This window comes from Bufo bufo, chromosome 5 (genome assembly GCF_905171765.1).
Source record: "Bufo bufo chromosome 5, aBufBuf1.1, whole genome shotgun sequence".
In the NCBI taxonomy this organism is placed as follows: domain Eukaryota; kingdom Metazoa; phylum Chordata; class Amphibia; order Anura; family Bufonidae; genus Bufo; species Bufo bufo.
In genome coordinates this window covers 7,531,682-7,546,184 of record NC_053393.1, presented here as the reverse complement: position 1 = coordinate 7,546,184, position 14,503 = coordinate 7,531,682, and the positions used below count along the sequence as shown (strand labels likewise).

The 14,503-nt window shown below is 43.6% G+C and overlaps 1 protein-coding gene across 1 annotated transcript in view; it reads right to left on the bottom strand.

Annotated features, from left to right (window-relative positions):
* Positions 1-8,258, bottom strand: part of LOC121001339 (neurogenic locus notch homolog protein 1-like) — a 77,731-nt gene extending 69,473 nt beyond the window's left edge. Inside the window, exon 1 of the mRNA XM_040432371.1 lies at positions 7,801-8,258. Within this exon, the coding sequence (XP_040288305.1) occupies positions 7,801-8,160 (360 nt within the window). The 5' untranslated portion in view covers positions 8,161-8,258. The remainder of the gene's footprint in view (positions 1-7,800) is intronic.
* Positions 8,259-14,503: the final 6,245 nt, after the last annotated feature.

Here is a 14,503-nt window from a genome sequence, read left to right as displayed (position 1 = left end):
TATGTATGTATCAGTGTATGTAGTATGTATGTATCTGTGTATGTAGTATGTATGTATCTGTGTATGTAGTATGTATGTATCTGTGCATGTAGTATGTATGTATCAGTGTATGTAGTATGTATGTATCAGTGTATGTAGTGTGTATGTATCTGTGTATGTAGTGTGTATGTATCAGTGTATGTAGTATGTATGTATCTGTGTATGTAGTATGTATGTATCTGTGCATGTAGTATGTATGTATGTATCTGTGTATGTAGTATGTATGTATCTGTGTATGTAGTATGTATGTATCTGTGCATGTAGTATGTATGTATCAGTGTATGTAGTATGTATGTATCAGTGTATGTAGTGTGTATGTATCTGTGTATGTAGTGTGTATGTATCAGTGTATGTAGTATGTATGTATCTGTGCATGTAGTATGTATGTATCAGTGTATGTAGTGTGTATGTATCAGTGTATGAGGTGTGTATATATCTGTGTATGTAGTGTGTATGTATCTGTGTATGTAGTGTGTATGTATCTGTGTATGTAGTATGCATGTATCTGTGTATGTAGTGTGTATGTATCTGTGTATGTAGTGTGTATGTATCAGTGTATGTAGTATGTATGTATCTGTGTATGTAGTATGTATGTATCTGTGCATGTAGTATGTATGTATGTATCTGTGTATGTAGTATGTATGTATCTGTGTATGTAGTATGTATGTATCTGTGCATGTAGTATGTATGTATCAGTGTATGTAGTATGTATGTATCAGTGTATGTAGTGTGTATGTATCTGTGTATGTAGTGTGTATGTATCAGTGTATGTAGTATGTATGTATCTGTGCATGTAGTATGTATGTATCAGTGTATGTAGTGTGTATGTATCAGTGTATGAGGTGTGTATATATCTGTGTATGTAGTGTGTATGTATCTGTGTATGTAGTGTGTATGTATCTGTGTATGTAGTATGCATGTATCTGTGTATGTAGTATGCATGTATCTGTGTATATAGTGTGTATGTATCAGTGTATGAGGTGTGTATATATCTGTGTACATAGTGTGTGTGTATGTGCAGTGTCCTGAAACACACTGCTTTATACTGTGATTGTGTTTCATGTAAATTGTGCTTGTATATGAGTTCCAATAAAGTTGCACAGGGAGGGGGAGGTTCTAACCAGCCTCCCAGGGCTGACTCCGCCCTGCACACAGTACAGAGGAGAAGGAGGTCAATGTGTGTGTGAGGTCTGAGGACAAATCTACACCTCAGCCGCCATCTTGGAGAGTTATAAAAACTCCAAAGTTAGTTCCATGCACCAGCCCATAGAAGGGAAAGATTACAGAAGAACCAGGAAACCCAGAGAGGGAGTGAGAATATTGGCAAAGGAAGGTAACTGTCGCTTATTAGGCTCCAGTCTCTTTTGCATCAGATGGAGAGATTCTAGTCTACAAGCTGCCCACCATAACCAAGGACAGAAAGGACATCTGTCAGAATATAGTATTCCTAGATAGGATACAGAGGTATATGATTATACAGTACAGCAGAGATAGTCCATCCCTCCAGCCTGGAGAAACAAGGGAGAAAGATTGATTGTCATAGAAAACTGCCCCTTATGCAACTTCTGGGAACTAATCTGAATCACTGTAGAAGCCGCCTTGCTGTGAATCACTTTTGCATACATTGATGACCTTTGGATCAGCTTCAGTAAAGTACTGGGAGTTTATAAAGAAATTTAATCCACTTCATCTTCTAATTGCACCTAACAGTGCTGGCGTCACGAACAACACAGGGGCCCAGCCACCAAAGCACCATAAGCATACCTATTACCATCAAGGGCACCTCAGCTTCCATCTGGCTGGTGTTCCCTGCAATAGAGAGTGCCCCGGAGGATTTAGTGCTGTCTTCCTCATCACTGCACACCGATGCAGGGAGGTGTAAAACCGCGAGTACGACTACTACCCCCATCAGCCCACCGTGCACTCACATACTGCCCCTGTGGTACGGTCCGCTGCATATGCAGTGTGTGTGTATATATCCATGTATGTATCTGAGTATGTACAGTCCTGATCAAAAGTTTAAGACCACTTGAAAAAGGGCAAAAAATCCTATGTAGCATGGCTGGATCTTAACAAGGTTCCAAGTAGAGCTTCAACATGCAACAAGAAGAAATGGGAGGGAGACAAAACATTTTTTGAGCATTCAATTTAATGAAAACAACGAATAAACTGAAACAGGCTGTTTTTCAGCTGATCCAAAGTTTAGGACCACACCTCCAAATAAAAAACTAAACCCCCCCAAAACAGAAATCCAACGTCCAAACATGAACTCAGTAATGAGTAGCTCCGCCGTTATTGTTGATCACTTCAAGAATTTGTTTCGGCATGCTTGATGCAAGCATTTCCATGAGGTGAGTGGGAACATTTCTCCAAGTGGTGAAGACGGCTGCACAAAGGCCATCAACTGTTGTCCATTTTTGTAAACTATCCTTGCCATCCATTCCCAAAGGTTCTCAATTGGATTTAGATCAGGGGAACACGCAGGATGGGCCAAAGTGATGTTATTCTCCTGGAAGAAGTCCCTTGTCCTGCGGGCATTGTGTACTGTAGCGTTGTCCTGTTGAAAAACCCACTCGTTACCACACAGACGAGGGCCCTCAGCCATGAGGAATGCTCTCTGCAACATCTGGACATAGCCAGCGGCCGTTTGACGCCCCTGCACTTCCTGAAGCTCCATTGTTCCACTGAAGGACAAAGACCCCCAGACCATTATGGCGCCCCCTCAACTGTGGCGCGTAGAAAACATCTCAGGTGGGATCTGCTTGTCATGCCAGTAACGTTGGAAACCATCAGGACCATCAAGGTTAAATTTTTTCTCATCAGAGAATAAAGCTTTCTTCCACCTTTGAATGTCCCATGTTTGGTGCTCTCTTGCAAAGTCCAAACGAGCAGTTCTGTAGCGTTCAAGGAGACGAGGTCTTTGAAGACATTTTTTGTTTTTGAAGCCCTTCAGTCTCAGATGCCGTCTGATGGTTATGGGGCTGCAATCAGCACCAGTAAGGGCCTTAATTTGGGTCGAGGATCGTCCAGTGTCTTGACGGACAGCCAATTGGATCCTCCGGCTCAGTGCTGGTGAATTTTTTTGGGGTCTTCCTCTTTACTTTTTTGTTCCATAACCCTCAGGATCATTTAAGAAATTCCAAATGACTGTCTTACTGCGTCCCACCTCAGCAGCGATGGCGCGCTGTGAGAGACCCTGCTTATGCAGTTCAACAACCCGACCATGTTCAAAAAGGGAGAGTTTTTTTGCCTTTGCCATCACAACGTGTGACTACCTGACAGAAGATGACAATGAATCCACATCTTTGCACAGATTTGGCCTTTTAAAGGCATGTGGTCCTAAACTTTTGATCAGCTGAAAAACAGCCTGTTTCAGTTTGTTCGTTGTTTTCATTAAATTGAATGCTCAAAAAATGTTTTGTCTCACTCCCATTTCTTCTTGTTGCATGTTGAAGCTCTACTTGGAACCTTGTTAAGATCCAGCCATGCTAAATAGGATTTTTTGCCCTTTTTCAAGTGGTCTTAAACTTTTGATCAGGACTGTATATGTAAGTATATATAGAATGCATGTAGTTTGTATTTATCTTTTATTTGTCTATGTGGTGTGTACATATCTGTGTATGTAGTATGTATGTAGTGTTTATATATCCATGTGTGTGGTGTGTTTATGTATCTGTGTGTTGTGTGTATGTATGTGGTGTGTATATATCTGTGTATGTGTTGTGTATGTAGTGTGCGTATATATCTGTGCATGTGGTGTGGATGTATCTGTGTATGTCTTGTGTATGTCATACAGTTTGTCATCAGCATAGAGATGGTACAGAAGACACAGTCTGATGATAGTGTGTCCGTTCGGGGTTGTGTAGAGAGAGAAGAGTTCAGGACCTAGGATGTATCCTGGAGGAACCCCAACATCAAAAGGAAAAGGAGAAGAAGTAGAACCAGCGAATGACACACTGAAAGAACGGTCAGAGAGAGAGGAAGAAAACCTTTCCTCAGTGTGAACTGGTGGTTCAGGTAGTTTTTTAGAGTGAGCCGCCAGGTGTGAGAACTAGCGCTATGTCTGACCAGTGTCTGGAATTGCCAGTTATTTTTCATGGCAAGTGGACAGAGACCAGCTGGTTTCATGTCTGCCCATACACAGGAAGTAGATAAGCAGGAGATTCTGCTCCCTCGCTCTCTGTTGCAAGAAGCAGCCATCTCGATCCATAGACATCTAATTAATCTGATCCTTCTGTCAGCAGGCAGACCTTCACTGAAGATCAATCTGAGCAGTGCATTTAGTGGCATCTTCATCCTATGAGATATATTACAACGTTTCTTAGAGTTGCCCATACTATGGAGAAAACTGACATTTACTTTTTCAAATGCTGCACAGAGATCCCCCAAAAATTTAAAATGACCCAGAGGGTATCAGAAGATATCCAGTAAAAAATTAGGAGAGATCCAGAAGAAAAAGGATAGATCTATAACAGGCATGCTCAAACTGCGACCCTCCAGCTGTTGCAAAACTACAGCTCCTAGCATTCCCAGACAGTCTACAGCTATCAGCCTGCAGCAGGGCATGGTGGGAGTTGTAGTTTTACAACAGCTGGAGGGCCAATGGTTGAGCATCCCTGATCTATAAGAATCAGGTGAGATCCAGAAGAAAAAGGATAGATCTATAAGAATCAGGAGAGATCCAGAAGAAATAGTAGATATCCAGCAAACAAGCAACAGCAATCCAGAAAAACCTAGAAGAAAATCATAGAAGTGATCCAAAAATAATGATTCAAAAGTAGTCATTGTTAGATTTAGCTGCCATTTGACACTTTGGTGTAGAGTCAAGGACACAGTTAAGAAAATAGATAGTAGATGAGGTGAGAGTAGGCGAGGCTTTCCAGGAGTTTAGAGATGAAGAGGAGATCGATAACACAAGGCAGGACCGGTCAGGACGTGGCTTATACGTAACAGGGTTATGACAGAATGTCAAGGAAGAACAGGGAAGATACCAGAAGAGAGAAATTACATTTTTTGGGGTGATTAGTAAGAGCCGGGGAGAGAGATTGGAGGAAGAGTGAGGGAATAGGGACAGTAGTGCACGTAGAAAGGCAAGAAGAAGAAAGGAGTCTGGAGACTTCTGTGATGAGTGTGAACCAGAAGAAGTGCGGAAGGGAAGTGATCAATGACACTTGGAGACTGGGAGATACTTTCATGCCTCATAATTGGCAGTAAAGTGTCTAGGTCTCTGAGGTCTATAATCAGTACCTGCACTGAGGAGGGAGAGGAAGGTATCAGAGATGTCTGAGAAGATCAGCCAGATGACATACACTTGTCTGGATGGTGAACAGCAGAGTTATAGGTTGTAGTTGAGGAAATCTGCTGACACGTGTGATTTTTTTTTCTACAGATGTTTGCACACCTGGAGCACCTCTGAAGATATCGCATTTGAGGCATGTACTAGGGATGTCACTGTCTGTGCCAGGAGTGCAGGAGGTGCGAGACAGGAGAGATATTGAGGACAATGAATACTGGAGAGGGTCCACAAGATGCTGAGGGTTAATGGCGTGTAGATTTCTATGATGGGTTTCGATGTCCTGAGAAGGGTGAGAATTCTTTAGAGTGAGGCCTCATGCACACGACCGTTGTTCTGGTCCGCATCCGAGCCGCAGTTTTTGCTGCTCAGATGCAGACCCATTCAATTGAAGGGGGCTGCAAAAGATGCGGACAGCACTCCGTGTGCTGTCTGCATTCATTGCTCTATTACGTAGCCCCGCAAAAAATATAACATGTCCTATTCTTGTCCGTTTTGCGGAGAAGAATAGGCATTTCTACAATGGTCCGCCTGTTCCGTTCCCCAAATTGCGGAAGGTACACGGGCGGCTTCCGTGTTTTGCGGATCCGCAACGGAATGGTCGTGTGCATGAGGCCTGAAGGAGAGAAAATTGTGGTCAGAGAGCAGGAGAAGAGAAGTTTAGCCGAGGAAAGAGCAAGTCAAGTGAATATCCATCAGAGAATCACTTAGGCTACTTTCACACTAGCGTTTGGGTGTCCGCTCGTGCGCACCGTTTGAAGGGGCTCACGAGCGGCCCCGAACGCATCCGTCTGGCCCCAATGCATATGTAGTGTACGGGGACTGTAATGCCCGTCACTACAGAAGGGTCACTTGTGTGCTGTCGTCCCCCTTATTTATGGGGAAGTTGGTATAAGTCATCTTTATAAACTGTAATGCTATGTATTTCCCTGTTGCTGTGAAACTTGCATGTACAGGCCTGCTAGGGGTGTCATTCCAGCTCTGGGTCACTAGAGGGAGCTAGGGAGCCCTAGTTTATATAAGGCCCAGTCAGGGAAAGGAGAGGGAGTTGAAGGAGACTTTAGACTGAGTTAGAGATCAGACTATGTCTGGGTCAAGTCCAGGCCTGAAGCCTGCGGACCAGGAGAGGGTATTGCAGTCCCTGTAACCGGGTTCCAGATTCAAAGAGAAGGTTCCCCTCCTGAGTTCACCTATGCAGAAGCAGGAACACCACCGTTAAAGAGCCTGAGGAAGCTGAAAGAGAGACAGAGGCAAAGCTCAGAAAAGCAAGAGGTACTCAAGATAACAGAGGAGGTACTTGATAAAGATAAAACCAAGGATATAAGCCAGAGCTAGGGCATTGGGCCTTGGAGAAGATTTTCTATGTTCCAGGATCAGTCAGGAATAGAGTGCAAGCTCCTGTACTGCAAGTCCTGTGTTTAACACTCTGAAGTCACCTTGCTATACATATATTGCCTGCATCAACTGTATTGAAAATCAACTGTCTGCAAAGGAACTGCGTTTCCGTTAATGTCCCTATATGATGACTACTAAAGTTTGAGTTCTGCTTTAACATCACGTGGTTCCTCAGTTATTCCTGCTATCAGCAAACGGCGTGCCACCGTTTAATTGGCACTGGCGTCACGAACATTTTTCATCATCACCTGCCCTTGCAGAGAGTCAGCCGTCTCAGGTTAGTGTCTATTGCACTACAACACCCAGGAACATTTCTAAACCTAACTTGAGTACGCTGCACATTCTCAGTGGAGGCGGATCCACTGAGAATGCATCCGCCTGCCAGCGTTCAGCCTCCGCTCCGCTCAGTGAGCGGACACCTGAACGCTGCTTGCAGCCTGGCCGTGCGGAGGCGAGCGGATCCGTCCAGACTTACAATGTAAGTCAATAGGGACGGATCCGCTTGAAGATGACACCATATGGCTCAATCTTCAAGCGGATCCGTCCCCCATTGACTTTCAATGTAAAGTCTGGACGGATCCGCTCAGGCAACTTTCACACTTAGAAAATTTTCTAAGTTTTAATGCAGACGCATCCGTTCTGAACGGATGCGAACGTCTGCATTATCGGAGCGGATCCGTCTGATGAAACATCAGACGGATCCGCTCTGAACGCAAGTGTGAAAGTAGCCTAAGATGTGAAAGGTCTAGAGAGGAGGTTATAGATGAAAACTTAGGGGCAGATGAGGAGATTGGGGTGTCAATGGGGATGTCAGGAAGCAGAGACTGGCAGGTTGATCTGAGTGGTTGGTAGACAACTGCTTCTGGCAGGAAGACTGACAGGAAGAGACTGAGGATGTGGGTCTTAACGAGGGGAGAGCGAGGGTACAAGACGACTCAGTGTGAGGTGGTACATCTGGTCAGGTGGCAATCATTACCCCATGTAAGGGTAGGACCAGACTTGGCAACTAGTCGGCAACCCTAAGTGATTAATTTACTGTATGACCCCCCCCCCAGAAATGACCCTGCACTCACCGGCCGTCCATCTGTAGAACCATCAGTGGTGATGTCAGCCCCAGTTGTCCTCAAGGATCCTCTCTCTCGTGTGGATGGTTGGCTGGTGGACCGAATGACCTGCTCCTGGATACCATGGTGGGTCAGAGGTCCTGCAGACCCCAGCTCAGCCCCCTCCGGTCTGTGAGATCCTGTGAGAGTCTCCACCTTGATAGTAGATCCTTGGGATTCTAATGGAATCTTGTCCTGGGGAGTGGCCACAGAATCACTGTGGACATATGACAGAAGGAACAGCAGCAGCAGGAACATTGCACAGAAGGATCTCATCCTGTCAGATGGAATTAGGGGATCACTGGATCCATTTTGGAAGTGAAGGATCATAAGGGGCAATCCTGCAAGATCTGGAAGGCTCTCCCAGTGATGAAGCAGGAGATAACGTTACCCTAAACTACCCTGGAGAAAAAGCAGGTAGGAGGACCCCAAGGTGACACATCCAGGTCTGGGGGACCCGGGACAGAAAGGAATAAATGCAATGAATGGGAGAAGACTGAACGGTCAGAGGTGTCTACAAAGTCTGTCAGGACTGTGCTCATCTGATCTGCAGACTGGGAGGGCCCAGCTCAGGGGCCCCAGGATCAAAAGAAATTACACTTCCTCTACTGGGACTTATACTAAAGCTTCTTCCCAGGGAATATCTCCTCAGGGGGTGGGGGAGGGGGAGCGGCAGAAGGTAGTGATTATAGGCTGGAATGAAATGTTTCCCAGTGTGAGGGGAGAACTGGGAGACAAAACCAGTAATAAAGAATTACAGATGTAGCAGAGCTCAGAATGTGAAATTCACTGTGACATAATGGTGTGTTACATAGGACTGCAGGGGACATCTACTACATTATCTGTACTCAGAGAGTTATCACTGTGTTATCTGTGGTGTTACATAGGACTGCAGGTGACATCTACTACATTATCTGTACTCAGAGAGTTATAACTGTTATCTGTGGTGTTACATAGGACTGCAGGTGACATCTACTACATTATCTGTACTCAGAGAGTTAGCCCTGTGTTATCTGTGGTGTTACATAGGACTGCAGGTGACATTTAGTACATTATCTGTACTCAGAGAGTTATAACTGTTATCTGTGGTGTTACATAGGACTGCAGGAAACATCTACTACATTGTCAGTATAGGACTGCAGGAAACATCTACTACATTGTCAGTATCTATAGTGTTACATAGGACTGCAGGAAACATCTACTACATTATCTGTACTCAGAGAGTTATCACTGTGTTATCTGTGGTGTTACATAGGACTGCAGGTGACATCTATTACATTATCTGTACTCAGACAGTTATCACTGTGTCATCTCTGGTGTTACATAGGACTGCAGGTGACATCAATTACATTATCTGTACTCAGAGAGTTATCACTGTGTTATCTGTGGTGTTACATAGGACTTCAGGTGACATCTACTGCATTATCTGTACTCAGAGAGTTATCACTGTGTTATCTGTGGTGTTACATAGGACTGCAGGTGACATCTACTACATTATCTGTACTCAGAGAGTTATCACTGTGTTATCTGTGGTGTTACATAGGACTGCAGGTGACATCTACTACATTATCTGTACTCAGAGAGTTATAACTGTTATCTGTGGTGTTACATAGGACTGCAGGTGACATCTACTACATTATCTGTACTCAGAGAGTTATAACTGTTATCTGTGGTGTTACATAGGACTGCAGGTAACATCTACTACATTGTCAGTATCTATAGTGTTACATAGGACTGCAGGAAACATCTACTACATTGTCAGTATAGGACTGCAGGAAACATCTACTACATTGTCAGTATAGTGTTACATAGGACTGCAGGAAACATCTACTACATTATCTGTACTCAGAGAGTTATCACTGTGTTATCTGTGGTGTTACATAGGACTGCAGGTGACATCTATTACATTATCTGTACTCAGACAGTTATCACTGTGTCATCTCTGGTGTTACATAGGACTGCAGGTGACATCTATTACATTATCTGTACTCAGAGAGTTATCACTGTGTTATCTGTGGTGTTACATAGGACTGCAGGTGACATCTACTGCATTATCTGTACTCAGAGAGTTATAACTGTTATCTGTGGTGTTACATAGGACTGCAGGAAACATCTACTACATTGTCAGTATAGGACTGCAGGAAACATCTACCACATTGTCAGTATCTATAGTGTTACATAGGACTGCAGGAAACATCTACTACATTATCTGTACTCAGAGAGTTATCACTGTGTTATCTGTGGTGTTACATAGGACTGCAGGTGACATCTATTACATTATCTGTACTCAGACAGTTATCACTGTGTCATCTCTGGTGTTACATAGGACTGCAGGTGACATCTATTACATTATCTGTACTCAGAGAGTTATCACTGTGTTATCTGTGGTGTTACATAGGACTTCAGGTGACATCTACTGCATTATCTGTACTCAGAGAGTTATCACTGTGTTATCTGTGGTGTTACATAGGACTGCAGGTGACATCTACTACATTATCTGTACTCAGAGAGTTATCACTGTGTTATCTGTGGTGTTACATAGGACTGCAGGTGACATCTACTAAATTATCTGTACTCAGAGAGTTATAACTGTTATCTGTGGTGTTACATAGGACTGCAGGTAACATCTACTACATTGTCAGTATCTATAGTGTTACATAGGACTGCAGGAAACATCTACTACATTGTCAGTATAGGACTGCAGGAAACATCTACTACATTGTCAGTATAGTGTTACATAGGACTGCAGGAAACATCTACTACATTATCTGTACTCAGAGAGTTATCACTGTGTTATCTGTGGTGTTACATAGGACTGCAGGTGACATCTATTACATTATCTGTACTCAGACAGTTATCACTGTGTCATCTCTGGTGTTACATAGGACTGCAGGTGACATCTATTACATTATCTGTACTCAGACAGTTATCACTGTGTCATCTCTGGTGTTACATAGGACTGCAGGTGACATCTATTACATTATCTGTACTCAGAGAGTTATCACTGTGTTATCTGTGGTGTTACATAGGACTGCAGGTGACATCTACTGCATTATCTGTACTCAGAGAGTTATAACTGTTATCTGTGGTGTTACATAGGACTGCAGGAAACATCTACTACATTGTCAGTATAGGACTGCAGGAAACATCTACTACATTGTCAGTATCTATAGTGTTACATAGGACTGCAGGAAACATCTACTACATTATCTGTACTCAGAGAGTTATCACTGTGTTATCTGTGGTGTTACATAGGACTGCAGGTGACATCTATTACATTATCTGTACTCAGACAGTTATCACTGTGTCATCTCTGGTGTTACATAGGACTGCAGGTGACATCTATTACATTATCTGTACTCAGAGAGTTATCACTGTGTTATCTGTGGTGTTACATAGGACTTCAGGTGACATCTACTGCATTATCTGTACTCAGAGAGTTATCACTGTGTTATCTGTGGTGTTACATAGGACTGCAGGTGACATCTACTACATTATCTGTACTCAGAGAGTTATCACTGTGTTATCTGTGGTGTTACATAGGACTGCAGGTGACATCTACTAAATTATCTGTACTCAGAGAGTTATAACTGTTATCTGTGGTGTTACATAGGACTGCAGGTGACATCTACTACATTATCTGTACTCAGAGAGTTATAACTGTTATCTGTGGTGTTACATAGGACTGCAGGTAACATCTACTACATTGTCAGTATCTATAGTGTTACATAGGACTGCAGGAAACATCTACTACATTGTCAGTATAGGACTGCAGGAAACATCTACTACATTGTCAGTATAGTGTTACATAGGACTGCAGGAAACATCTACTACATTATCTGTACTCAGAGAGTTATCACTGTGTTATCTGTGGTGTTACATAGGACTGCAGGTGACATCTATTACATTATCTGTACTCAGACAGTTATCACTGTGTCATCTCTGGTGTTACATAGGACTGCAGGTGACATCTATTACATTATCTGTACTCAGAGAGTTATCACTGTGTTATCTGTGGTGTTACATAGGACTGCAGGTGACATCTACTGCATTATCTGTACTCAGACAGTAATCACTGTGTGATCTGTGGTGTTACATAGGACTGCAGGTGACATCTACTACATTATCTGTACTCAGAGAGTTATTACTGTGTTATCTGTGGTGTTACATAGGACTGCAGGTGACATCTACTACATTATCTGTACTCAGAGAGTTATCACTGTGTTATCTGTGGTGTTACATAGGACTGCAGGTGACATCTACTACATTATCTGTACTCAGACAGTAATCACTGTGTTATCTGTAGTGTTACATAGGACTGCAGGTGACATCTACTACATTATCTGTACTCAGAGAGTTATCACTGTTATCTGTGGTGTTACATAGGACTGCAGGTAACATCTACTACATTGTCAGTATCTATAGTGTTTCATAGGACTGCAGGAAACATCTACTACATTGTCAGAATCTATAGTGTTACATAGGACTGCAGGAAACATCTACTACATTATCTGTACTCAGAGAGTTATCACTGTGTTATCTGTGCTGTTACATAGGACTGCAGGTGACATCTATTACATTATCTGTACTCAGACAGTAATCACCATGTTATCTCTGGTGTTACATAGGACTGCAGGTGACATCTATTACATTATCTGTACTCAAAGAGTTATCACTGTGTAATCTGTGGTGTTACATAGGACTGCAGGTGACATCTACTACATTGTCAGTATCTATAGTGTTACATAGGACCTCAGGAAACATCTACTACATTATCTGTACTCAGAGAGTTATCACTGTGTTATATGTGGTGTTACATAGGACTGCAGGTGACATCTACTGCATTATCTGTACTCAGAGAGTTATCACTGTGTTATCTGTGGTGTTACATAGGACTGCAGGTGACATCTACTACATGATCTGTACTCAGAGAGTTATCACTTTGTTATCTGTGGTGTTACATGGGACTGCAGGTGACATCTACTACATTATCTGTACTCAGAGAGTTATCACTGTGTTATCTGTGGTGTTACATAGGACTGTTCCTTACTCCTTCCGCTTAGACCATTATGTTTGTCTCATCACCCTGGGCCACTGCTGTGGCCTTTTCATTTTCCTGCTGGTTGTGGGATAATTGTGGAGCCCTCAGGACTAGGATTCCTTAGGGTGCGGACACACAGTGCAGTTCTGACATGCAGTGAGGATGCAGTTTTCAGTTTAGCAGCAGTTAAACCCTGGAGTTCTGCATTGTTGGAATAATTTAAGTATTTTCACCTCGCTACAATAAAAAACTGCATCCTAACTGCATGTCAGAACTGCACTGTGTGCCATCACCCTTACGTGCTGGATGGATAGATAGATATGCAGTGGCCGGGTTTGGGGTGGCCCCAACGCTATGGTGGGACCCCCGCACACCATTGAGGTGTCACCACGTGTTGCTGTCCAGACTTTAAAGTACCCCTACTCTAGGGCACTACAGACAGATAGATAGATAGATAGATAGATAGATAGATAGATAGATAGATAGATAGATAGATAGATAGATAGGAGATACCACACCACACCTCGAATGCCACCCAAAACATAACTATACACACCCAGTACCCTCTGGTCTGTGGAGGTGCGACACCCAGGACCCCCACAGATCAACTGTTTTGAGAAGGCACCTTTGCTCCTGTAAGCGCCGAGGCTCTCTCTCTGCTCACCAAGCACAGTGCCGTACATTGTATAGTGGCCGTGCTTGATATTGCACTCAGCCTCATTCACCTCTATGGAGCTGAGCTGCACCTAAACCAAGTGACCGATGAACGTGACGTCACTGGCCTAGGAAAAGAAGAGAGAAGGCCGCAGCACTACTGCAAGCACTGGTGCCTTCTCAAACAGCTGATCGTCGGGGGTCCCGGGTGTCGGACCCCCACCAATCAGATACTGAAGACCTATGCTGAGGATTAGTCATCAGTAGAGTTGAGCGGACACCTGGATGTTCGGGTTCGGCAGGTTCGGCCGAACTTGAAAAAAAAGTTCGGGTTCGGGACCGAACTTGACCCCGAACCCCATTGAAGTCAATGGGGACCCGAACTTTTGGCCACTAAAATAGCTCTAAAATAGCAGAGGGCTGCAAAATGTGCTTAAGAGCATGGCAAATGCTCTGCAAACAAATGTGGATAGGGAAATGAATTAAAAAAACATAAAAGACCTTAAAAAGAAAAAAAATAGGAATGATGTAGGAGGAAGAGGTTGAGGAGGCGGTGAATGGGTGGATGTGGCCGTGTAGGCTCACGTGGCGGTCTAGGTGGAAGCGGCGGCAAAGGAGGAATAGGTAGCCAACACAGATGTGTGTTATTTTGCATTTTTACATAGGGGTATCCCCCAAAATATTGGGACATATAAAAAAATATATATATATAAAAAGGAATAAGTGCACTTGACTTGAGTACAAGGATGGATGGTTGAGGCTGTTAGAACTGTCTATTCTGCACAAGGTACAGACATCTCCTGAGGGATCCAGGCCTGGTACATTTTAATGACCGTCAGCTTGTCCACGTTGGCTGTGGACAGGCGGCTGCGTCTGTCTGTAATGACGCCTCCTGCCGTGCTAAATACACGTTCAGAGAGTACACCGGCTGCAGGGCAGGCCAGCACCTCCAAGGCATACAGGGCAAGCTCTGGCCAT